This window comes from Caloenas nicobarica, chromosome 10, assembly GCF_036013445.1.
Source record: "Caloenas nicobarica isolate bCalNic1 chromosome 10, bCalNic1.hap1, whole genome shotgun sequence".
Taxonomy (NCBI): Eukaryota; Metazoa; Chordata; class Aves; order Columbiformes; family Columbidae; genus Caloenas; species Caloenas nicobarica.
The window spans coordinates 23,661,905-23,683,060 of record NC_088254.1 but is presented as its reverse complement, the minus strand read 5'-3'; the positions used below and the strand labels follow the sequence as shown (position 1 = coordinate 23,683,060).

At 64.2% G+C, this 21,156-nt stretch overlaps 3 protein-coding genes across 4 annotated transcripts; 2 read left to right on the top strand and 1 right to left on the bottom strand.

Moving 5' to 3' along the window:
* Positions 1–171: 171 nt before the first annotated feature.
* On the top strand, positions 172–7,459 carry UNC45A (unc-45 myosin chaperone A). Its single transcript, XM_065641971.1, has 20 exons — positions 172–350; positions 1,094–1,252; positions 1,742–1,778; positions 1,875–2,050; positions 2,145–2,237; positions 2,484–2,651; positions 2,915–3,083; positions 3,337–3,507; positions 3,628–3,799; positions 3,986–4,286; positions 4,423–4,517; positions 4,588–4,729; positions 4,886–5,026; positions 5,200–5,327; positions 5,534–5,600; positions 5,770–5,883; positions 6,120–6,235; positions 6,344–6,461; positions 6,549–6,704; positions 6,936–7,459. The coding sequence occupies exons 1-20, from the start codon at positions 339–341 to the stop codon at positions 7,194–7,196; spliced, it is 2,796 nt and encodes a 931-aa protein (XP_065498043.1). The 5' UTR covers positions 172–338; the 3' UTR covers positions 7,197–7,459.
* A 76-nt stretch (positions 7,460–7,535) lies between these two features.
* RCCD1 (RCC1 domain containing 1) lies at positions 7,536–14,158 on the top strand. The gene is made up of 7 exons (XM_065641581.1): positions 7,536–7,698; positions 8,042–8,399; positions 12,565–12,686; positions 12,896–13,000; positions 13,149–13,301; positions 13,430–13,459; positions 13,729–14,158. Exons 1-7 carry the CDS (start codon positions 7,542–7,544, stop codon positions 13,869–13,871), a joined length of 1,068 nt encoding a protein of 355 aa, XP_065497653.1. The 5' UTR covers positions 7,536–7,541; the 3' UTR covers positions 13,872–14,158.
* Positions 14,159–15,173: 1,015 nt separating this feature from the next.
* PRC1 (protein regulator of cytokinesis 1) lies at positions 15,174–21,053 on the bottom strand. Of its 2 annotated transcripts, none has more exons than XM_065641660.1 (13): positions 20,846–21,053; positions 20,465–20,587; positions 19,451–19,684; positions 19,201–19,371; positions 18,838–18,990; positions 18,442–18,592; positions 18,196–18,332; positions 17,875–17,970; positions 17,603–17,749; positions 17,166–17,276; positions 16,805–16,915; positions 16,299–16,404; positions 15,174–15,287 (listed from the first exon to the last, which is right to left on the bottom strand). In XM_065641660.1, the coding sequence occupies exons 1-13, from the start codon at positions 20,933–20,935 to the stop codon at positions 15,283–15,285; spliced, it is 1,635 nt and encodes a 544-aa protein (XP_065497732.1). In that variant the 5' UTR covers positions 20,936–21,053; the 3' UTR covers positions 15,174–15,282. The 2 variants fall into 2 exon arrangements, with proteins under 2 accessions (XP_065497732.1, XP_065497735.1); XM_065641663.1 differs by having other exon boundaries at positions 17,202–17,276.
* Between the last annotated feature and the right edge of the window lie 103 nt (positions 21,054–21,156).

Sequence of the window (21,156 nt, the reverse complement as noted above, 5' to 3'; positions counted from 1 at the left end):
GCTCCCGCCCGCCCCGCAGCTCCCGCCGCCCCGGGGCGCTCCGGCTGCCCCGCGCCGCCCCCGGCCAGGAGTGCTGAGGGGGCGGGGGGGCGGGGCCCCTGCCCGGGGGGGCGGGGGGCGGGGGGGCGGGCGGGGGGAGGACACAGAAGGGGACACGCGGGGACACACACACGAGGTCGCACGTGGCCGGTACCGCCACCGCCGGGCCACGGGGCGGCGCTGGAGGCTCCGCCCGCCCCGGCTCTTCCGGCACCGCCCCCGTCACGTGACACAGGCGGTGGCGTCGGGGTTCCCCGGGCGATCTGCGGTGACGTCACGGGCGCGTCCAGAGGGGCGCGATGGAGGCGGCGGTGAGCGCGCGCCGGGCGGGCCGGGGCGGCGGGGGGAGCGGAACGGGGGGAACGGAACGGGGGAGAACCGAACGGGGGGAGCGGAACGGGGGGAGCGGAACGGGGGGAACGGAACGGGGGGGAACCGAACGGGGGGAGCGGAACGGGGGAGAACCGAACGGGGGGAACGGAACGGGGGGAGCGGAACGGGGGAGAACCGAACGGGGGGAGCGGAACGGGGGGAGCGGAACGGGGGAGAACCAAACGGGGGAAGCGGAACGGGGGGAACGGAACGGGGGAGAACCGAACGGGGGGAGCGGAACGGGGGGAGCGGAACGGGGGAGAACCGAACGGGGGGAGCGGAACGGGGGGAGCGGAACGGGGGGAACGGAACGGGGGAGAACCGAACGGGGGGAGCGGAACGGGGGAGAACCGAACGGGGGGAACGGAACGGGGGGAGCGGAACGGGGGAGAACCGAACGGGGGGAGCGGAACGGGGGGAGCGGAACGGGGGAGAACCGAACGGGGGGAGCGGAACGGGGGGAGCGGAACGGGGGGAGCGGAACGGGGGAGAACCGAACGGGGGGAGCGGAACGGGGGAGAACCGAACGGGGGGGAGCGGAACGGGAGCGGCTGCCGGGGCCGGACCCTGCACCACGGGGGGCCGGGGGAGGCGGGTTCCGTCCCGGGGGCTTGTCCCGAGCCCGTCCCTGGGGCCGCGCCCGCCCCCCCGGTCCGCGTGTCCCAGCCGGTGTCCGTCGCAGGTGACAGCGGAGCAGCTGCGGGCACGGGGCAACGCGCTGTTCCAGGCGGGGGACCACGCCGCGGCCCTGGCTGCCTACACGGAGGCGCTGGGGCTGTGCGACAGCGGGCCGGAGCGGGCCGTGCTGCACCGGAACCGGGCGGCCTGCCACCTGCGGCTGGTGAGCGCGGGGACGCCGCGGGGGCACCGGGAACCGGCCCGGCTGGGTGCGCTGCCGGGACCTGCCCGGCCCGGCCGCCTCCGACGGCTCCGCGCCTGCGCCGGGCGGCCCCGCTGGTCCTCACGCGGGAGCTGCCGGGCGTTCCCTCCACTCCCCTTTCCCCGGCCCTGCCCGCCATCACCTGTCCGGGCTGTGTGTGCTCCGGGGCTGTTCCAGGCCAGTCACAGCGTCCCTGGGCCCCCACCCTGGAGCTGTCTCTGAGGTGGGGGGAACACAGGAGCTGCAGGGGCTCGGGTGGGTCGGGGGCGCTCGAGAAGCCTCAGAGGGCCCAGGGCTCCTCGGGGCAGGACGGGATGTCCCCTGTACTGGCTCGCTGTCGTTGGTGACGCTGTTCCCCCCTCACACCCCATGTCCGTCCCTGCGGGTGGGCTGAGCGGGGTCTGTGCAGGCGGCATGTGAGGTGCTTCCCCTCACTGCCTCTCTTTGCAGGAGGACTACGCCAAGGCAGAGGCTGATGCGTCTAAAGGTCAGTGGTGGCTGGCAGGGGACTGGGCTCTGTGCTGCCCGTCTGGGCAGACCGGAGCAGCCGGGGCTTTGCGGTAGATCCCCTGCTCACCCGCAGCCATTGAAGCCGACGGCCGGGACGTGAAGGCGCTGTTCCGCCGCAGCCAGGCGCTGGAGAAGCTGGGCCGCCTGGACCAGGCTGTCAGCGACCTGCAGCGCTGTGTGAGCCTGGAGCCCAAGAACAAGGCCTTCCAGGAGGCTCTGCACGCCCTGGGCAGCAGCATGCATGAGAAGGTGAGTGGGGAGCGGCACAGGGGCTGCTATGACCCGCTGCCGCTGGGCTGAGGGGGGTGGTGAGGGCTGAGCTGCTCATTCTGTTCTGTTCCAGATGAAGACCATGTCCTGCACGGACTCAAAGGTGGAGCAGATGTTCCAGATCTTGCTGGATCCTGAAGAAAAGGATGAAGACAAGAAGCAAAAGGTTTGAGCTCTGGGGAGCGGAGCGTGTTGTGGTTTGGCTGGAAGGCAGGGAGGGCGGAACCGTGTTCCCAGGTCAGTGCTGCGGACTGAGCGGGGCTGCCCAGGGTGTCCCACCAGCAGAACGTGCCCCCGGAGGTTGGGGGCAGAGGTGGGTGCCTGTGGCTGCACTGGCTGCCCAGCCGGCTCCTGTTGGGACATTCTCTGCGCACGGTGGGCAGGTGACCCAGATGTCACTCTTCTTTCCCAGGCTGTGCAGAACCTGATCGTCCTGGCACGGGAGGAGCCTGGAGCAGAGAAGATCTTCCAGAGTGATGGCGTGCGGCTGCTGACACAGCTGCTTGACACGGCCAAAGCTGACCTGATGCTGGCGGCCCTGCGCACCCTGGTGGGACTGTGCTCCGGGCACCGCTCGCGGGTAGGTCCTGCCATAGCCCAGCTCTCCCACCTGGCCCAGGGCAAATCAGTGTTGGGGACACTGAAGCAGGTTGGGCAGGGGAGTGTCGCTGGTCTCTGCCTGTGGCTGCTGCACCACTGCTGAGCAGAGCGGCTCTGAGCTGTCACCTGTCAGGCCTGAGCTTGCAAGAGCCTGATTGTGACAGGGAACTGCCCCGATAAGGTTCTGGGGAGCACCAGGGCTTCCCCAGAGTCCCCAGCAGACAGCTGTGCTTGTACCCGCAGACCACCGCCGTCCTGGCGGAGCTGGGGGCCCCTCGTCTCTCGGCAGTGCTGGGGGTGGAGCACGAGCAGGTTTCCCTGGCTGCCTGCAACCTTCTGCACGTGATGTTTGACTCCCTGAAGGAGGGGCTGCAGAAGGAATTCCGTGGCGAGGAGGATGCGGTGGTGCTGGGTGAGTACCCGCTGCCCCGGCTGCCATGGGGTGGAGAGGGTGCCCTGAGGGGGCCCCGAGCTGCAGCCGGTTCCTCTCCCCCTGCCCCTGGTCGCTGCTCCTGCTGCAGAGCTGGGGCTTGGCCCAGGGTTCACACGAGGTTGAGCTGGGAGGCAGGAGCCCCTGGTCATGGCAGCATCTTCTGCCAGCCCTACCATGGCGGGGGTGAGGCCCATGGCAGCTGCTGACTGCTGGGCACCATCTCCTCTGCAAGATTCCTCCAAGGACCTGAAACTGCTGATCAAGCACCTCCTGGAGCTGCTGGTGCTGGAAGGGGCCTCTGCGCACGGCCGTGACAACGCTATCAACCTGCTCATCAAGGTGGTGCCCAGGAAGTCACCAAAGGAGACCAACAACAGCCTGAGCCTCTGGGTGATCGACCAGGGTGAGCGGAGCAGCCAGCAGCGTCTGCCGGGGCACCGCGCCCTCTGCCTCGGGCTGCCACACACCTCGGCGCCGCCCGGGCCCCTGCTGTGCTCCTCACCGCATCTCCGCATGTTGCCAGGCCTGAAGAAGATCCTGGAGGTGGGCAGTACGGTGTGTGGCACCCCGGGCAGCCTGCCCATGACGGAGAACAGCCGGATGAGCGCCTCGGTCCTGCTGAGCAAGCTTTATGACGACCTGAAATGCGATGCTGAGAGGGAGAACTTCCACCACTTGTGCGAGGACTACGTGAGGTGAGCCCAGCATTTCTGGGGCAGAGGAGGGTCAGTCTCGTACAAGCAGCAGCCTCCCCGTCCCCAGGCCTTTTTGCTCTTAGTGGTGGCAGCAGAGGGCAGCCCTGCTGTGCCAGGGGCAGCGGGCAGGGCTGCATGTGGCTGCAGGCAGAGGGTGGGATTGGCCAGATCCTGTCTCCCCCGCAGGAGCTGGTTCGAGGGGCAGGAGCTGGCTGGGAAGCTGCGGGCCATCCAGACCGCGTCGTGCCTGCTGCAGGGCCCCGTGGAGGCAGGGAACCGCGTGCTGGAGCTAGAGGGGATCATGGACAGCGTGCTGTCCCTCTGCGCCTCCGTCCGTGAGGCCCACCAGCTGGTGGCGGTGGAGGCACTGATCCACGCTGCCGACAAGGCCAAGCGCGCGTCCTTCATCACCGCCAACGGCGTCAGCCTGCTCAAGGAGATCTACAAGCACAGCGAGAGGGACAGCATCCGCATCCGGGCACTGGTGGTGAGCGCGGCGGGACGGGAGGAGCAGCTGCAGTGATCCCGCGGGTCTGCAGCCCTGTCCCCTCCCTGCTGGGGGCTCAGAGGCACATCAGGGTGACTGTGGCTGTTCCTGCCCTGACGCTCTGCTCGGGCTGCAGGGACTCTGCAAGCTGGGATCCGCTGGAGGCACTGACTTCAGCATGAAGCAGTTTGCTGAGGGCTCCACCATGAAGTTGGCCAAGCAGTGCCGCAAGTGAGCGCTGCCGGGGTGAGGGGTGCTGGGCAGGTGTCCCCCAGCCTCGGCTGACGAGTCCCTCTCCTAGGTGGCTCTGCAACGAGACGATCGACGCGGGGACGCGGCGCTGGGCAGTGGAGGGCCTGGCCTACCTCACCTTCGATGCAGACGTCAAGGAGGAGTTTGTGGAGGATAAGGCGGCGATGGAGGCCATGTTCCACCTGGCCAAGGTGCATGCTGGGCGAGGGCCCTGGGTAGGAGCGCCCTGGCATAGTGGAGGCGTGCCAGGGGCTGTGGGGCTCTCAAAGGGCGGGGGGGTGTGCAGGGCCCCATGGTGCTGGGGGGGCTCGAGCCGGGGGTGTGACGGGCGCCTGCTGTCGCCACAGTCGGAGGACAGGAGCGTGCTCTACGCCGTCGCCTCCACGCTGGTGAACTGCACCAACAGCTACGACCATGAGGAGCCAGATCCCCAGATGCTGGAGCTGGCCAAGTATGCCAAGCAGCACATCCCGGAGCAGCACCCCAAGGTGAGCGGCACCCCAAGGTGAGCAGGGCACAGCCCCGGGGCGAGCACATGGGTGGGCAGAGCCCGGGGTCCCGAGCAGGGTGTCCTTAGGGCCCTCGGGTGAGGTCAGGGACCTCCCGGGATGGCAGCAGGTGGCAGGGTGGGTGCCAGGCGGTGACCCTGCGTCTGGGACAGGACAAGCCGGACTTTGTGAGGCGCCGGGTGCGGAAGCTGCTGACGGCTGGTGTGGTGTCAGCTCTGGCCTGCATGGTGAAGAGCGAGAACCCAGCGCTCACAAGCTCCTGCCGGGAGCTGATCTCCAGGTACGGTGTGCAGGGGGTGGCAGAGGAGCTGCGTTCTGAGGCTGCTGGTGTCCTGCTGGCAAATTCGCGGGCCTCTGCTGAATGCCAGCTCCTGGGAGCAGAATGGAGGTGTCCGGGAACCTGGCACAGCCTGGGCCCGCTACAGGGGTCTGTTGGGAGCCCCTGTGGCAGGTCCCCAACTGTAGCTGCTCCCACTTTGTCCCCAGGGTGTTCCTGGCGCTGGTGGAGGAGGCGGAGGACCGAGGCGGTGTGGTTGCACAGGGAGGAGGCAAGGTGAGGGAACAGTCCCCGCTGCATTGCTGGCGTGCGCCATGCCATGGGGCTCTGGGGAGGGCTGGGGCTCTGGGGTGGCTGCGGTTTGGCTGGGGACCCCCATGCCTCCCTTGTACATGAGACGCGGGGACGCCGGGGCTGCCGTGACTTGGCTGCTGTGTCTCCGCAGGCTCTCATCCCACTGTCCCTGGAGGGCACCGAGGTGGGGCAGACCAAGGCAGCTCAGGCCCTGGCAAAGATCACCATCACCTCCAACCCAGAGATGGCATTCCCCGGAGAGCGGGTGAGGGTCGCACTGCGGGCAGGGGGCTGGGTCTGCTGTGCGGGGGCCCCGTGGGTGGTCAGGGCTGCGTAGGGGCTCGCGTGGGAGCAGCAGTGGGGACGAGGCCGCAGCAGGGACTCGCCACCCTGTGTGTGCACGGGCTGCTGCAGCCAGGCACGTGTCTGTGCTGCGGGGGCGTCGGGCTGCAGGTCCCAACCCTCGCTCAGGGTCCCAGCCCTGCCCTGCTGTCCCCACAGATCTACGAGGTGGTCCGGCCCCTGGTCAGCCTTCTGCACCTGCAGCGCACAGGCCTGGAGAACTTCGAGGGGCTGATGGCGTTAACTAACCTGGCTGGCATCAGTGAGAGGCTGCGGTAGGTGGGGGGTCAGGGCAGAGCTGGAAGGGGCAGGGAGGCCTGTCCTTGTTGGGCCTGGGGACATGCTGCCCTGGGCAGGCAGCGCTCACACGTGCCCCCCCGCAGGCAGAAGATCCTGAAGGAGAAGGCAGTGCCCATGATTGAGGGGTACATGTTTGAGGAGCATGAGCTGATCCGGCTGGCTGCCACCGAGTGCATGTGCAACATGGCCATGAGCAAGGAGGTGCGGGCTGGGGGTCTGTGCTGGGGTCCTGGTCCCTTGCACCCCACTGCCCCTTGCTCCCCTGCATTCCCCCCTGCTCCTCTACAGGTGCAGGAGCTGTTCCTGGCCGAGGGCAGCGACCGGCTGAAGCTGATGGTGCTGTACAGCGGGGAGGAGGACGAGAAGCTGCGGCGGGCGGCCTCGGGGACCTTGGCCATGCTGACCGCCCTGCACCCTGCCATCTGCAAGCGGATCCCCCAGGTGGTGAGTGCCCAGCGGTGGGCTGGGGGCAGCCAGGAGCCTCCCCCTGTCCCATATTCTCTCCCGCTGGTGTCCTGGAGCCATGTCCCGGTGCTGGCACCAGGGCAGGGGCTGTGGGGGGCCGCAGGGCTGTGGGGGGGGCAGTGCCCCTGTGGCGGGGGGCAGTGCCCCTGTGGCGGGGGGCAGTGCTCCTGTGGCGGGGGGCAGTGCTGAGCACAGCCCTGCTCCCCGCAGACGGTGCACTGGCTGGAGATCCTGCAGGCGCTGCTGCTGAGCCCCAGCGCCGAGCTGCAGCACCGCGGCGCCGTGGTGGTGATGAACATGGTGGCGGCCGAGCGGGAGTTGGCGGAGCAGCTCATGGCCAGCGAGATGCTGGAGATCCTGTCGGTGCTCGCCAAGGACAAGGACAAGCCGCAGGTGGCCCAGGCAGCACAGGAGAGCCTGGCGCAGGCCGTGGCGTACGGGCTGATCAAACCCGGCCCCGGGCAGGGCTGAGGCCCCAGCCGGGCTGCGCACACGCTGCTGGGGCTGCACTCGCTCGCTGCTCGGGGACAGTTCCGCTGCCCCCGGGGGCTGCCCCGGGGCTGGGACCGCGGCTGCGCTCGGCGGCACCTGCCGGTGCCCGGGGCGAGGGGGAGGACGGGGCTCGCCGCTGCTCTGCACCGTCTGCCTTAACCGGGGGGCCGGCCCGGGGCCTGCGCCCTGCGCCCGGTCCGGCGGCGGGTCCGCCCGGTGACACCGCATTAAAGCTGCTCTTGGACCACGGCCCGGCGTCCGTCCGTCATTCCGCCCGTCCTTCCTTCGGTCCGCCCGCAGCCCCGCCCGCAGCCCCGCCCCGCCATGGCGGCCCCGCGCCGCTGCTGGCTCGTGTTCGGCTTCAGCCCCGAGGAAGCGGCGGGGGAACCGGAGCGGGGGCCGGGCCCGCGGCGGCTGGAGCCGGGCGCCGAGGGGATCCGCCGCGTGTGGCCCGCCTGGAGCTACGTGGTCGTGGAGACCGGTGAGCAGAGCCCCGCGCAGCCGGTGCCCCGCGTTCCTCCTCCTCCCGAGGTGCCGGTGCCCGGTTCCCCGTTCCTCCCCGCGCTGCCCCGGGACGGCGGCCCCCACCCCCTGCCCCGCGGCGCCGGTCTCCTCGGTCTATCCTGCTCGCCCCGGATCCCCGGGATGGAGACCCCCGCTCTCCGCGTGCCGGTTCCCCCGGGGCGTCCCCGCTCCTGCTGCCGGTTCCCCCCCCTCTCCCGGTTCCCCCCCCTCTCCCGGTTCCTCCCCCTCTCCCGGTTCCCCCCCCTCTCCCGGTTCCCCCCTCTCTCCCGGTTCCCCTCACTCCCGGTCTGCTGCGGCAGGCGCGGGGCTGGAGCTGCGGAGCGCGGGGCTGCGGCGGGCGCTGCCGGGCTGGGCCGAGGCGCTGCCCTCGGAGACGCACCTGGTGCTGCGGGGCCCGGCGGGGGCCCGGGCGTGGCCGCGGGCGGCGGCGCTGCGGGGCGAGCTCGGGGCCGCGCCCGCCTGGAGCCGGGACCCGCCGCCGGGGAGCCCGGAGCCCCGGGACCCGCTGCCGTTGCTGCCCGGCGGCTTCGTCACCCCGCGGCCGCCGTTCTTCAGCGCGCTGCCCGCGGGGCTGCGGGCCCGGCGGCTGGTCCTGGGCTGCGAGCACGTCCTGGTGCTGGGCGCTGCCGGGGAGATCTTCACCTGGGGCGGCGGCAGGTGAGCCCGGGGAGCGCGGAGGGGCTGCGGATGTGTGGAAGGGGTGCGGGGGGGTGGAGGAGGAATGCGGGGTGTATGGAGGGGATGCGGGGGTCTGCAGCAGGTGGGCGCGGGGAGATGGGGAGGTGATGCGGGCAGGGATGCTGAGAGTGTGGTGGGTGCAAAAGGGGCAATGGGAGGATGTGGGGGTGCAGGGGGGACTGCGAGGGGTGCAGGTAAGAGGGTTGGGGGGGTCACCTCAGGGTCTGAGCCCCCCTGATAGCTTGCAGCCTTAAGACAAATTGGTTCAAGTTTCTGTAGTGTTGGTTATTTAACACAGTAAAATAATCTAATAAAGAGATTACACGATCAGTAAACTAATCGACTAGTAAAGACACCACTTCTCACTTTATGATGCTGTTGTTCTTCATGATGTTGCACATAATTACTGAGCTACAATTAATAACTCTTAAGTAATCTTAATTACATACAACTGCCGTTGAGTTACAGCCCTTTCTCCTTCCCCTCTGCCCTCCTGCACTGCCTGGCGTTAGGGTGCACGTCTGTCCCTCCTTCCCTGTCTGTGGTGTGAGGGATGGGGGCAGTGGGGAGCACAGGGGCTCGGGGAAGGGTCTAGGGCACAGCTGGGACAAAGGTACTGGGGTGCAGGCTCTTCTCCCCCTACCCTCCCACGTCACTTGCGGTTAGTCCATCCCTCTTGGCTCGGTCCCGCCCCACATCTTCAGGTGCAGTGAAGGGGCCAGCACCGTCCCCAGTGCTGTTCCCTATGGGTCCCAGTTTTGCTACTCGTGCCCAAATTTGGCATTTCTCACACTATCATTAAGCAACCTCAGACTTGTATGTCACTGCTGATGTCGCTGCCCCCTTGTTCCTCAGTGTCTGCCCAGTGCTGGCCCAGCTGCCGTTTCCTGGAGCCGGGTCCCCCTGAGCGCTGGCATGTCCCCCAGCACGGGCAGCCCGGCTCCCAGCTTCTCGGGGGCGCTGGCCCCGCTGTGCCCCATGGCCTGCTGTGCCCCCCGGCCTGTCCCCCCCAGCCCGCTGTCCCCCCCAGCCCGCTGTGCCCCTCGGGCAGCTCCGTCTCCTCCATGGGTGCTGGGGTCACAGCTCCTGCGGCTCCTCTGGCTTGTGGCTACGTCAGCACGGCCTCTGGAGACAACCGGGGTCTCTGCGTGACCCCGTGGTCCCTCCAGGCTGAGTCTGCTGCAGTTCTCAGGACACCCAGGCAGGTGTCCCCCATGGTACCCGGGACTGCACGGGCAGGATGATGAGGACAGATTCTCCTCACAGCCATCGACACAACCGCAGTGTGTGGCATCGCCTGTAGTGCAGCCGTAGGTTTGGGGACTGTCTCGTAAAGCCACCGCACCAGTGATACACAAACACTAGTTCCCTTGCCTTCCCCAGTTAAAAGGTTTTTATTCTCTGATGCACTCGCTAGGCTGTCGGCTTTCCAGCCTCTCAGCTTCTCCCTGGGTGCTGCAACAATGCCAGGATGTGTCCCCCCATCGGGCTGGGTCCCCATTGTCACTGTTCACTGCAGGGTGACGATAAACCCTGGCAGATGCTCTCTGTTAACCCCCTGCCCTCCCCACTAAGGAAAGGTAATGGGAGGAAAAGGGAGAGAGACTTGCAAATTGGAAAGTTAAAAATGCTTTACTAATGCTACTGACAAGTAGAGAAAATAATGCAAAATATACCCTGTTTCCCCAAAAATAATATAGGGTCTTATATTAATTTTTGCTCCAAAGGATGCATTAGGGTTTATTTTCAGGCAACGTCTTATTTTTTCATGAACAATGATCTACATTTATTCTTGAACAAAAAATCAACATTTATTCAAATATAGTCATGTCATCACATTCTGGAACATCATCATAACTCTCCAAACCCTGAATTCCATCATGAATTTCTTGTGACTCTATTTCCTTTAGAACCATTGGCCCCAATTTCTCATGTCAGAAATAGCACTTTACTTAAACAAGCATCTCTTGTGCACATATCCTGCTTGTAGCGCATTGGCAATGCAGCTGTCAGTTGTCTGACAGGGGTCTGTCTGTCCTGCTGCATTCTATTGCCCATTAATTTTACTTCTTTACATTTATAGCTGCCTGGACACTATTTATTTTCCCCTTGGGAAAAGCAGTGAACCCCTGACACCCTTTCACGTGCCAGCAGTTGCACTTGGGTGCAATAAACAGACAGAGGCATAATTCGGTTTAATCTCTTAAAGGTGTTTTCTGTTAGTTCGGGGTTGTTTTGCATGATGCTGCCCCACACCCAGTGACGTTTCCCTGTGGACGCGGAGGGCGCAGGGCCGGCCATGGCCATTCCCCCCGGACCGCGGTGCTGCCGCTCCCGGTGCTGCCGAGGGGCTCCCGCGGCTCCCTGTGCTGCGGGGCTGGCGCGGGTGCGCATTTGCCAAACAACATGCTGGTTCCCCCCTGTGCCGGGTGCACTCAACCCCCCAAACCAGCAGCAGTTCAGGCTCCGCAGGAGGGACCAGCCTGAACTGCACCCAGGCCAAGAACGTCCCTGTGGGGAACCCCGGGAGCAGAACAGCCCCTGAACCACTTAAATTTGAGAAGAAATTTCTTCTCAGTGAGGGTGACAGAACACTGGACCAGGCTGCCCAGGGGGGTTGTGGAGTCTCCTTCTCTGCAGACATTCCAACCCGCCTGGACACCTTCCTGTGTAACCTCACCTGGGTGTTCCTGCCCTGGTGGGGGGTTGCACTGGATGAGCTTTTGAGGTCCCTTCCAACCCCTGATATTCTCGGATTCTGTGATTCTGTGTGTGAACCGGGGGGGGGTGCGGGGCCGGCGGGGACCTTTCCACTGTGTGCGATTCGACTGTGAGCAACCACTTCACTCCATAAATACGAGCCTGGAGGAGCTGCTGTGAGTTCTCTGCTGAGTTACTGTTGAGGGAGGGTGGTTTTACTACACACAGGTCACTGGATGAGCCCAATTTAAGTTTCATATTAATAATTTATCTGAAGTTGTCACGGGGGAGTAATTTAGGGTTCTGCTTGTGGCAGAAAAATGTTTAGATTTCTTAAAGAGAAGTGCAACATTAAAGAGCTCAGTGGCAGTTTCACTCTATTATTTACTGTATGGGGGACATATGCGCTGTTGATGTTGTGAGTTGTCTGTGCTGCTTTACAACCCATTTTGAACTTGAATAAGAAAATAACTCAATTTTGCTTTTTGTCTAACATCATTTCCATAGTCTAAAATAAATATCAAATAAACAGCAAATAATAAGTCAGTAGCAAAAAAAAAAATAAAGTGAGAAAAGCACATTCAAATGATGCATAACATAGCCACATTTATTTAATAATGTATTCCAAATCAAATGGCAAATTCCAACAATGCAAGAACCGCAATTACTTTTGCACCAAGCTAATATTTTACCTTGACAGCCCCTTCCAACTCCTTCTGCTTTTACAACAGCTCTGACAGTTACAGCCAGGTGTGCGTCGTGTTCCACTTGCTCCCCGCCAGTCCCTAACTGGGCTCTCAGGGGTCCAGTCTGTGTTGGGCAGCTGCTGCTGCTGAATTACAGACGTGTGCTGGGCACCGGGGCCGTCCAGCCCCCTCTGGCCCCCCACCCTGGCACCAGGGTGCAAGGTCGCCCTCCTCCCCACCCCCGTCCTTTTGTCCCCTCGCACCTTTGGGACACGGCCCTGGTGGGGGGTCCTGGGTCAGCAGCAGCGCAGGCAGCGCGGGCAGCATGGGCAGTGCGGGCAGCATGGGCAGCACGGGCAGCGCAGGCAGTGCGGGCAGCATGGGCAGTGCGGGCAGTGCGGGCAGCATGGGCAGCACGGGCAGCACGGGCAGCGCAGGCAGTGCGGGCAGCATGGGCAGCATGGGCAGTGCAGGCAGCGCGGGCAGCATGGGCAGTGCGGGCAGCATGGGCAGCACGGGCAGCGCAGGCAGTGCAGGCAGCACGGGCAGTGCGGGCAGTGCAGGCAGCACGGGCAGCGCAGGCAGTGCAGGCAGCACGGGCAGTGCGGGCAGCATGGGCAGTGCGGGCAGTGCAGGCAGCACGGGCAGGCAGGAGGGGCTCGCTCAGGACCATGGGCTCACAGCAGGGCGGAGCTGTGGGTGTTGGAGGGCAGCGGGGCGCAGGAGGTGTCTGTCTGTCTGTCTGTGTGTGCCCGCAGGCATGGGCAGCTCGGCCACGGGACACTGGAGTCGGAGCCGCAGCCGCGGCTGCTGGAGGCGCTGGCCGGCGTGGCCATGCGGGCAGTGGCGGCCGGCGGGTGGCATTCGGCCAGCGTTAGCGGTGAGAGCCGTGTGGGGCGGCCGCTGGCAGCGCACGGCCCGGGCAGGACCAGGACCCGCCGCTGCGGTTGTCCCATGTCCTCGGGGAGCCCGGTGCACAGGGCTGTGCCATACGCGGTGGGTGCTGGTGCACCCGGCTGCTGCCACCAGTGGGAGTTCAGGGCTGAGCTCCATTCCAGGGCTACCCCTGATGTGTCCCCCACCCCACAGAGGCCGGAGACCTCTACGTGTGGGGCTGGAACGAGTCGGGGCAGCTGGCACTGCCCTCCAAGGCGCTGGCAGAGGAGCGGGCGCAGGACGAGGCCGCGGGTGCAGGTGAGGGTGCTGCTGCCGGGCTGGGGGCGCAGATGGTGCCCGGTCTCTGCACGGCTGCGGGCAGCACCGGCAGCTTGGTGTGAGGACGGGGGGGGTCATGTCCGGGGCCCTGGTCACTGCCGGGAGCTGAGGGTCAGCTTGTCCCCAGGGGATGCTGCGGTGACGCCCCGCCAGGAGCAGCCGGCGGCCGAGGATGCCGCGTTCATCTCCATCCAGGCGTTCCCGGCACTGCTGGACCTGCCGCAGGAGCTGGAGGTCAGCGCGGTCAGCTGCGGGTCCCGGCACACGGCTGCACTCACGCGTGAGTCCCGGGGACCCACAGCTCCGGCGCTGTGCTGTGCGGGGTCAGCGGGGCCGATGGGGCGGGGGCAGCGGGGACGGTCCCTGCCTGTGGCACGGGCGCTGCTAACGTGCCGTTTGCCGTTGCAGGGGACGGGCAGCTCTACACCTGGGGCTGGGGTAAGTGCTGCCGTGGCTCTGGGACAGTAGGGCAGCACCGGGACCAGCTCTTCTTTTCTGTTTCCTTACCCTTAGCTGCTCTTACCTGCACAGTGATTTAATTTCCCACTGGGAGGGTTTATAGCAGAACACTTCCACGGTTCCTGGCTGGAGCCGTTTGAATGGGGGTACACCCACATTTCCTCCCCCCGCCCCGAACCTGGGGACCCATCACCCTGCACACGCCATGGCCCCAGGGCCACATCATGGCACGACCGTGGTGTCTGCAGGGAAATACGGGCAGCTGGGACACGAGGACAACGCCAGCTCTGACCGGCCACGCCGCGTCGAGGCCCTGGTGGCTGCAGGGCTGCGCGCGGAGGAGGTGACATGTGGCCCCTGGGCCACCTACGTCTGCGTGCTGGAGCCATGAGCCCCTCGCAGCCCCCCGGCTGCCAGAGGGGACACGCACCAGCCCCCCGGCTGCCAGAGGGGACACGCACCAGCCCCCCGGCTGCCAGAGGGGACACGCACCAGCTCTGCTCCTGCCCCTCTGCCGCCAGAACCCTGGCAGGGCCGCCGGCCCGGGGCCCGGCCTGCTGGGACTCAGCCCACGCTGAAGGGAGCTCAGAGGCTGGGGCTGGTGCCTGGCCTGGGCTGCAGCTATGCAAGTGCTGAAAACACGAAAAGAAAGGACTAAAGAAATGTATTAAATCTACTTCTCTGTAACAGCTGCTGTGGTGCTTTGCGTTGTGTACAAAGGATGTTCCAAGCCAGGCCTGGTTTAAATCCCTCCCTGATCCTCCTCCCCCCCAGCCCCACAGCCACATCAATGGCAGTAACTATCTACACATACATCTTTTATTCCCATCAACAGTATATACAGAGTTACAAAGCAAGGGTACAAAAACCTGGAGAATAAATAACAGCAAATGGTGGGCTGTAGTGATAACAAGGTGCAAATTAGTCATGATCTGGGACAGGCACAGGCAAGAGCTTCTTTAACAAAGGTGCAAACAGGTGCCCAGGGCAGGTTGTGCCCAGGGCAGGTTGTACGGCTCGCTGTCCTCGCCGCAGCGCTGGAAGGCGCAGAGCAGGGCCGGGGGAAAAAACCACCCCCTTCCCCATCAGGTACGAGCTGCATGGCCGGGGGGCTCTGGGACAGCGGGAAGGCTGGGTTCCTGCAGACAGCCCCCGCTACACCCCTGGGACCGCCACCCCACAGCCGTGGACAGAAGAGCCCCTCAGCCCTGCACCCGCGCAGCTGCAGCCAGTCCTGCTGAAACATCCTGCTGGGACAGCGGGAAAGGAAGATCCTGATAGACAAGAGCTACAGCAATAGGGAGGAGAAAAGCCCAAGAGGAAGGGCGGCGAGGGCAGCTCCCTGAAATGGGGCGTCTGTCCCGCGCCCGCGGCTCAGCCCCAGCCAGGCTGCAGCAGAGCCTGTGCCCTCCCCTACGCAACCACCGACTCAAATCTTTAATCACAAACGTTTGCAAGAATTCCCCAAATAAAAGCAAGTTTATTTCTTTTTTAAAATGCCCCACATAACAGTAAGGTTTTTTAAAGAATTCCCCAAAGAAAAGCAAGGGTTTGGTGATGGTGTTTGGGTTTGGTTTTTTTTTTTTTAAAGTGTCCCTTCCACCCCCTGACCCTGCAGAGAGCCAGGCTGGTTGGGTCCCACCAGGGACAGGGCAACAGACAACCCCGGAGCAGGGGACGCCGCGGGAGGGGGGGGACACTGCGACAGGGAGCAGCCAGAGCTGGGGGCAGCGCCCGACGAGGGGATGATGGTGGAGTTGAGGACACAGGGGCTGCTCTCAGACCTGGAAGCTTTTGAAAGTTCATGCTGTGGAAACAAAAGCGGGAGATGGAGATGAGGGGGCGGTGCGGGGGGCAGCAAGGAAGGCACAGTCACTTTGCAGGACAGTGGGAGCAGCTCCTGGCCCTGATGCTCCTGTTCGTGCAGCTCCCACTCGCTGCAGAGGAGCTGAGAGGACCCGGAGCCTCCCGGCAACACAAGTACTTGTTGTCCAAAGAGCCGCAGGCTGGGAAGCGCATCAGGGTCAGCGCAACACAAACAGGCGGCCCCAGGATGGGGACAGCCCTGCCCAGCTGCTGGAGAAGGGATCTGCCCCCTCCCAAACCCGCACCTCTGTGCCAGGGCCCTGCACAGGGCTGCCGCTGGGTGTTGGTGTTGGAGTTGGGCTGAGCCCATCCTGAAGGAAGGGCAGAGGCCACAGAGGCTCCTCCAGCCAGGGCAGGGACAGCAAAGCCCCTTTCCCAGCAGCTGGGGGGGCTCCCCAGCCTGCAGAGACCAGCACAGGGTGGGGAGAGGCTGGGTCCCTTTGCAGGAGAAGGTTTCTCCTGCCCTCCCAGGGACAGGTCAGCAGGGTGACGGTGGGACAGGGCGCTGCCCCGCCAGCTGCCCTGGCCATTCTCTGCAGCCCCTTGGGGAGGCTGGGGAGCATCACCCACACGACACATCCCAGTGGGGACAAGGACCTCAGGGCTGGAAACAACTCCCCTGGGGAGAGTGAGTGGCTGCATCATGGCAATGGAGCTGTTCCAGGGTGGGTGTTGTGCCTGTTCAGGCCCTGTGTGATGGGAGCTGTGCCTGTCCTCAGCTGCCAAACCCCAATTTTAAGTTCCTGCTGTAGGGCCGACAGCTCCACTACCATTCTGTGTGGGACTGCGGAACTGAGCCCTGGGGTGCTTGGGGATGGGGGGCACCTCCCAGTACCACCCAGCAAGGGGAGGTGGGTTTAGAGGAGGTGAATTTCCACAAACTCAGAATAGGTGCTGGCAACAGGGTTAACGCTGTGGTTACGCTGGGCAGGGGCTACGGGCATGCACCCACCGCTCAGGGGGGTTCTGTCCAGCTGCACGTTCTCCTTGTTGCACTCACTGTGTCCGGGACTCTGGGGCTTCATGGCTGAGCGGCCGGGGGTCCGGGCCTGGCCAGACTGTGGGGAGAATTACAGACAGGACACAGGAACCATGCTGAGCGAGGGGAGCTGCTGCCCCGCGCTGCCAGAGCAGCTTGGGGCCCCAGGAGTCCTCTGGGCCCACACACACAGCCCCCCACCCGCAAGCTGACAGCCTCCCAGCTGCAGGCGCAGCATGGAGGAACAGAGGTGGGTGCGCTGGAAATCAGGGCTGGAGGAAGATTTCCCGAACGCTGCTGCCCTCCTCCCTCGGTCCCAGAAACACCCCGGCAGGGTGGCAGCTGCCCAGCACAGCCAGACATGCACAAACAGTAGCTTCTGCATCCCAGAGCCTGGCAGGGGAGGCAGCAACACAGCCAGAGGCCCCTCGACCTCCCCCAGCCCACCCTGCATGCAGGGGCCCCAGGCAGCCCCTCACCTTCCCCCCGGAGGGCGGCAGCCGCGGCATTGGTAGGTGGTAGATGGTTCTCCCACAGGCTGAGCGCACAGTGCTGTTGAGGGTGGTGTTGGAGAGAGCCGTGCCATTGAGCTGCAGGAGCAGAGCACATACCATCCAGGGGGTTGCACTGAGCCCTCTGCCCCAGAGCACCGGGCTGGTGTCCCCAGGGAGGACAGAGGTGTCTGGAGTCTGGCCCTGTCCCTGCTGCAGCACCCAAAACCCTCCCCACAGCTCTGCACGGGACCCAGGTGACCCCAGCCAAGGGCGGCCTCAGCCTGGTGACAGCGCTGAGCTCCCGCAGGTCTCATCTTGCCCACAGTGCCTCGTACTGACATTTTACCTTCCTTATTTTGCAAGGTGTGTGGGGGCTGAGCACCTGTCGCTTGGCAGAGGTCCGTGGGGTTCTCCCGTACAGCGTCTCTGCCTCCATCTGCCGGCTTTTCTTCAGTTGCTGCACAAAAGATTGGTGTTTACAGACAGAACAGAGGATGGCACAAAGCCAGTGTATGGAGCTTCTGCCCACGAGCTGTCCCTGCGGTGGTCTCAGAGCCACAGGTTTCCAGAACTGAGCTGCAGCTCTGGCACAGCCAGGGCCAGGAAAGGGGCTCAGGACACACAGCCACCAACAGCAACGGGCACCAGCCCCGCTGTCAGAGGTGACAGCACACGGAGCCGTGTCCAGGCAGAGGGACAGGACAGAGCTGGGGCAGCAGCAGCTCCCTGACCCACGTGGGGCCACCACCGGCCTGGGGGCAGCGCGCTCAGCTCTGCACTCACCCGCTCCTGCTTCTCCTTCTCCTTCTCCTGGTGGAAGAGCTCCCGCTGCCCCCTCACGTACTCCATGAACTGTTGCCCCTTCACCAGGAAGGTCCCCTCGTGCTCCTGCTCCCAGGCCTGGACCCTGGCCTCCAGCTCCTCCTGCAGCTGGCGAGGACACAGGGACAGTGGAGCGGCCACCCCGTGACCACGGGCACCTCCGCGCCTGGACACGGCCCTGTCAGCACCGTGCCAGCCTGCCCGGGGTGCGGCGTCTGCAGGGCTGGACCTACCTTGGAAAGGGTCTTCTGCAGCTTTGCCCGCTGCTTCTCCTCTTTCAGCAGGTTCCCCCCACGGTTGGTGAAGCGACTGGGGTCAGTTGCTTTCCTCTGGTACAGGAGGAGTCAGGAGGAACCAAATGCACCAGCCCGGCCCACAGCCCAACACACCCGCGGGACACAGAGCCTACAGGACCCCATCCCAAACCCCGCCAGCGCTCCAGACGTAGCGCCCATCCCTGCCCGGGTCCTTCTGCCCGCACCGCAGGAGCGGGGTGTGCGCTGCCCTGTGACCCAGCACCAAGCCCAGCAGAGCGGTTCCTGCCCAGACGGTACCTCCAGCCCCAGGAACAGCCCCCAGTTCTCCTCCCACTTCAGCATGGCCTCAAACAGATCTTTGTGCGTTTCATAGTAGTTCTTCATCTTCCGCACCTCAGCATCGTGCAGCTCAAGCAGGGTCTCCGTGTAGTCCTCTGCAGGAGACACCAGCACGGTCAGGAGGCAGCGGGATCCCCACACCCCGCCAGCCCCTCTCCCAGCAGCTCCTGCAGGGAGAGACAAGCGGGAAGAACCAGCACCCACCATCATAGTAGGGGCTGAAGCCTTCCCTCTGCTCCTGGCTGTAGAAGCACTTGTCCCAGTACTCGGTCAGCTCTGCCCGGATCACCTGGACCACAGACTTCATGTTCTGCAGCTGCAGCTCCTCCAGACGATCTGCCTCCAGCTGCAGCTGCTAGTGAGCCCAGAGCAGAGAGAGGCAGTGTGAGGAGAGGAGCAGAACAGTATTTATCTTCTCATAAGCTGCTTTCTAAGGCAAGGCAGTGGCCAGTACCAGCTCCCAGCTCCTCCACCTGTGAGAGCAGGATTTGCCTGTCTCTCCTCCCAGTTGGCTGCTGGGAGCAGCTTCTCTGCTCCGGCTGGAGGGCAAGACCTAGTGCTGCCACCCCGGCCCCCTCCCCAGCACAGGGGGGTCCTTACAGCTTTCCTGGTCTTGTCTGTGCACCCAGTGGTCATGCGCACCGCGAAGGCATCTCTGTCCTTGGCAGGAACCTGCAGCCTGTCCCAGAGCGCAGTGATCCTGGTGCGCAGCTCTGCGCACACGGCTTCGTTCAGCGCGCGCTGGGCCTGCAGCTGCCGAGGGAGTGCGGGGTCAGCGCCAGCGCGGGGAGGCGATGGCTCCACTGCACCCAACAAAGCCACCGCCTCGGCTCCCCAGATCTCCTCTCAGAAGCTCCCCAAAGGAACTTGCTGAGAACTGAGCAGCTGCTCTTTCCATCACGATACCAACACCTGCCGGGAACAGCGACAGCCCCACAGCGCTGGCTCCATGTGCCCACGTACCTGCTGCAGCAGGGTCTGCAGGGCAGTGATGTTGTCTGCCGACAGGCAGAAAGGTTCCTCAGACTTGTAGACCACATCCAGCTCAAAGGTGGTCTCTGGATCGTGGCCCAGCTCCTCCATCAGGAGGATGATTTGCTGCTTCGCAGCGACAAACTCTTTGTGCCTTTTCTCCTGGAGGTGACGAGCAGCATTAGGAACCAGTGAGCACCTCGTGTGCCACCCCCAGTGGGACCCTCAGCCCCTCGCTCACCTTCTCAGCTCTCAGCGAGGCCAAGTGCTGCCTGTAGCGATCCAGGTCCTCCAGGCTGGGCACAGTGTTGCTGTCCATCTGCAACAGGGGTGTACAGAGGATGGCACACAGGTCTCGATCTTCTTCCTGCAGGCTTTCCAGCTCCTGCTTCCTGTCCTCCTTGTGCTTTAACAAGATCTCCAGGCGGGTGCGCAAATTCTTCTCTATCTGCAGAATGGTACCTTCTTCCTCCGCCTAGGAGAGTCCAGAAATCAGCTCCCTTCTCCGCAACTCTCACAGACCTGGCTTGCATATTTGAAACCTGTTAAACAAAGGCCTGGGACACAAGACCCAGTTCTGAGCAAGATGCTCCCCAGGAAGAGGCCAATGCAGCAGCACCACTGATAATGATCAGCTGATTGAAATAACTTCTAAAACAGGGTTCAAGGTTTTAAAAGCAAGCATCACCTTTATTGATGCATCAGCACCCACGGTGATTGTTCTGCCTAGTGGGGGCCCCAAACAATTCCCAGTCACAGGTTATATCCACACAGATCATACGTATTCATTACATTTCAAATAAATCCTTTGCAAATGCATTACATTCATTTGTTACTCAGCTTGTAACAACAGTAAGAACTGGTCCTTGCACTGGTGTCACCACCTCGTCTTCTGAGAGCAAAGGCATTATCTCCTAACTTTCTCCTGCTTAACGCCTAATAAGTGCCTAAAACTTAACATCCGTGAACCTTATTCTTATTTAGTAAGTGCCTAAAAAATCTATGACCCTTATTCTTATTAAGCTATTTTATTGCTAACTGCTGATTTTAGGTATCAACACAAAATGAGATGCTGTGAGACCCTTGGCCTCCTCACTGCCACCCCCGAGGGCCCGACCTGCCAGGCCCCTGCCTTTGGCTCTAGCAAGCATCAGGAGAAGTGGTTTGGAACAAGCGTTTGCCTTGCGAGCTCCAGCCTCAGCGGCGCACCGGGCAGCACCGCTCTGCTGCTCTCGGAGCAAGCTGCAGGTCGTACCTCAAAGGGGCCCAGCTGGAGCTCCCTGCAGAGGGTGTCCAGCTCCTTCCGACACAGAGCGATGTTCTTCAGGAGACGCTCCTTCAGGCTCTCCTCCTCGGCCACCATCATGTCCAGCAGGCTCTGCGGCACAGGGTGGTCAGAGGCTGGCTGGGGATGGGGCGAGCCGGGGGGGATGAGGGGAGGGCGAGCAGGGGGAGGGAGCGGGACCACGGCTGGAGAAGCAACGCTGGGGCCAAGCGAAGGGGGCGCCAGGGGAAGGGACGGGGTGCGGGACCCCTCGGGGCCGGGCAGGGGCGAGCGCAGGGGCAGCGACAGCCCGGGGTGCCCCGCCCCGAGCAGCAGCTCCGGCCGCTCCCGCCGGCCCCAGCCCCGCCTCACCTTGATGTGCCTCTTGACCACCTCGGTGCGCTCCAGGCGCAGCTCCTCGGGGATGCCGATCTCCTCCCAGATGTCCCGCAGCGCGGCCATCGCGCGGTTCAGGCACGACACGGCCTCGGCCGCCAGCACCTCGCTGCGGGCGCCGGGAACCGGCCGTCAGCGCCGCCGCACGGCCCTGGGCCCCGCCGCACCCGCCGTCCCGCACCCGCGTGTCCCGCCCCGTCCCGCACCTCCTCCTCGCAGCCATCGCTCCGCGACGCCGCTCGCTCCCACGATTTAAATCGCGCCCCGGACGCGCTCATTGGCTACCA

Excerpts from the sequence above, each read along its gene's own strand:
- UNC45A (XM_065641971.1), top strand. Across the intron at positions 1,779-1,874 it reads AGAGGCTGATGCGTCTAAAG|CCATTGAAGCCGACGGCCGG; the intron begins GTCAGTGGTGGC and ends GCTCACCCGCAG. Across the intron at positions 3,084-3,336 it reads GGAGGATGCGGTGGTGCTGG|ATTCCTCCAAGGACCTGAAA; the intron begins GTGAGTACCCGC and ends CTCCTCTGCAAG.
- PRC1 (XM_065641660.1), bottom strand. The coding sequence starts at position 20,935 with ATGGCCGCGCTGCGGGACATCTGGGAGGAGATCGGCATCCCCGAGGAG. Across the intron at positions 17,750-17,874 it reads TGCAGAAGACCCTTTCCAAG|CTGCAGGAGGAGCTGGAGGC; the intron begins GTAGGTCCAGCC and ends TGTCCTCGCCAG. Across the intron at positions 16,405-16,804 it reads TGCCGCCCTCCGGGGGGAAG|TCTGGCCAGGCCCGGACCCC; the intron begins GTGAGGGGCTGC and ends TTCTCCCCACAG.
- RCCD1 (XM_065641581.1), top strand. The coding sequence starts at position 7,542 with ATGGCGGCCCCGCGCCGCTGCTGGCTCGTGTTCGGCTTCAGCCCCGAG. Across the intron at positions 8,400-12,564 it reads TTCACCTGGGGCGGCGGCAG|GCATGGGCAGCTCGGCCACG; the intron begins GTGAGCCCGGGG and ends GTGTGCCCGCAG. Across the intron at positions 13,460-13,728 it reads GCTCTACACCTGGGGCTGGG|GGAAATACGGGCAGCTGGGA; the intron begins GTAAGTGCTGCC and ends TGGTGTCTGCAG.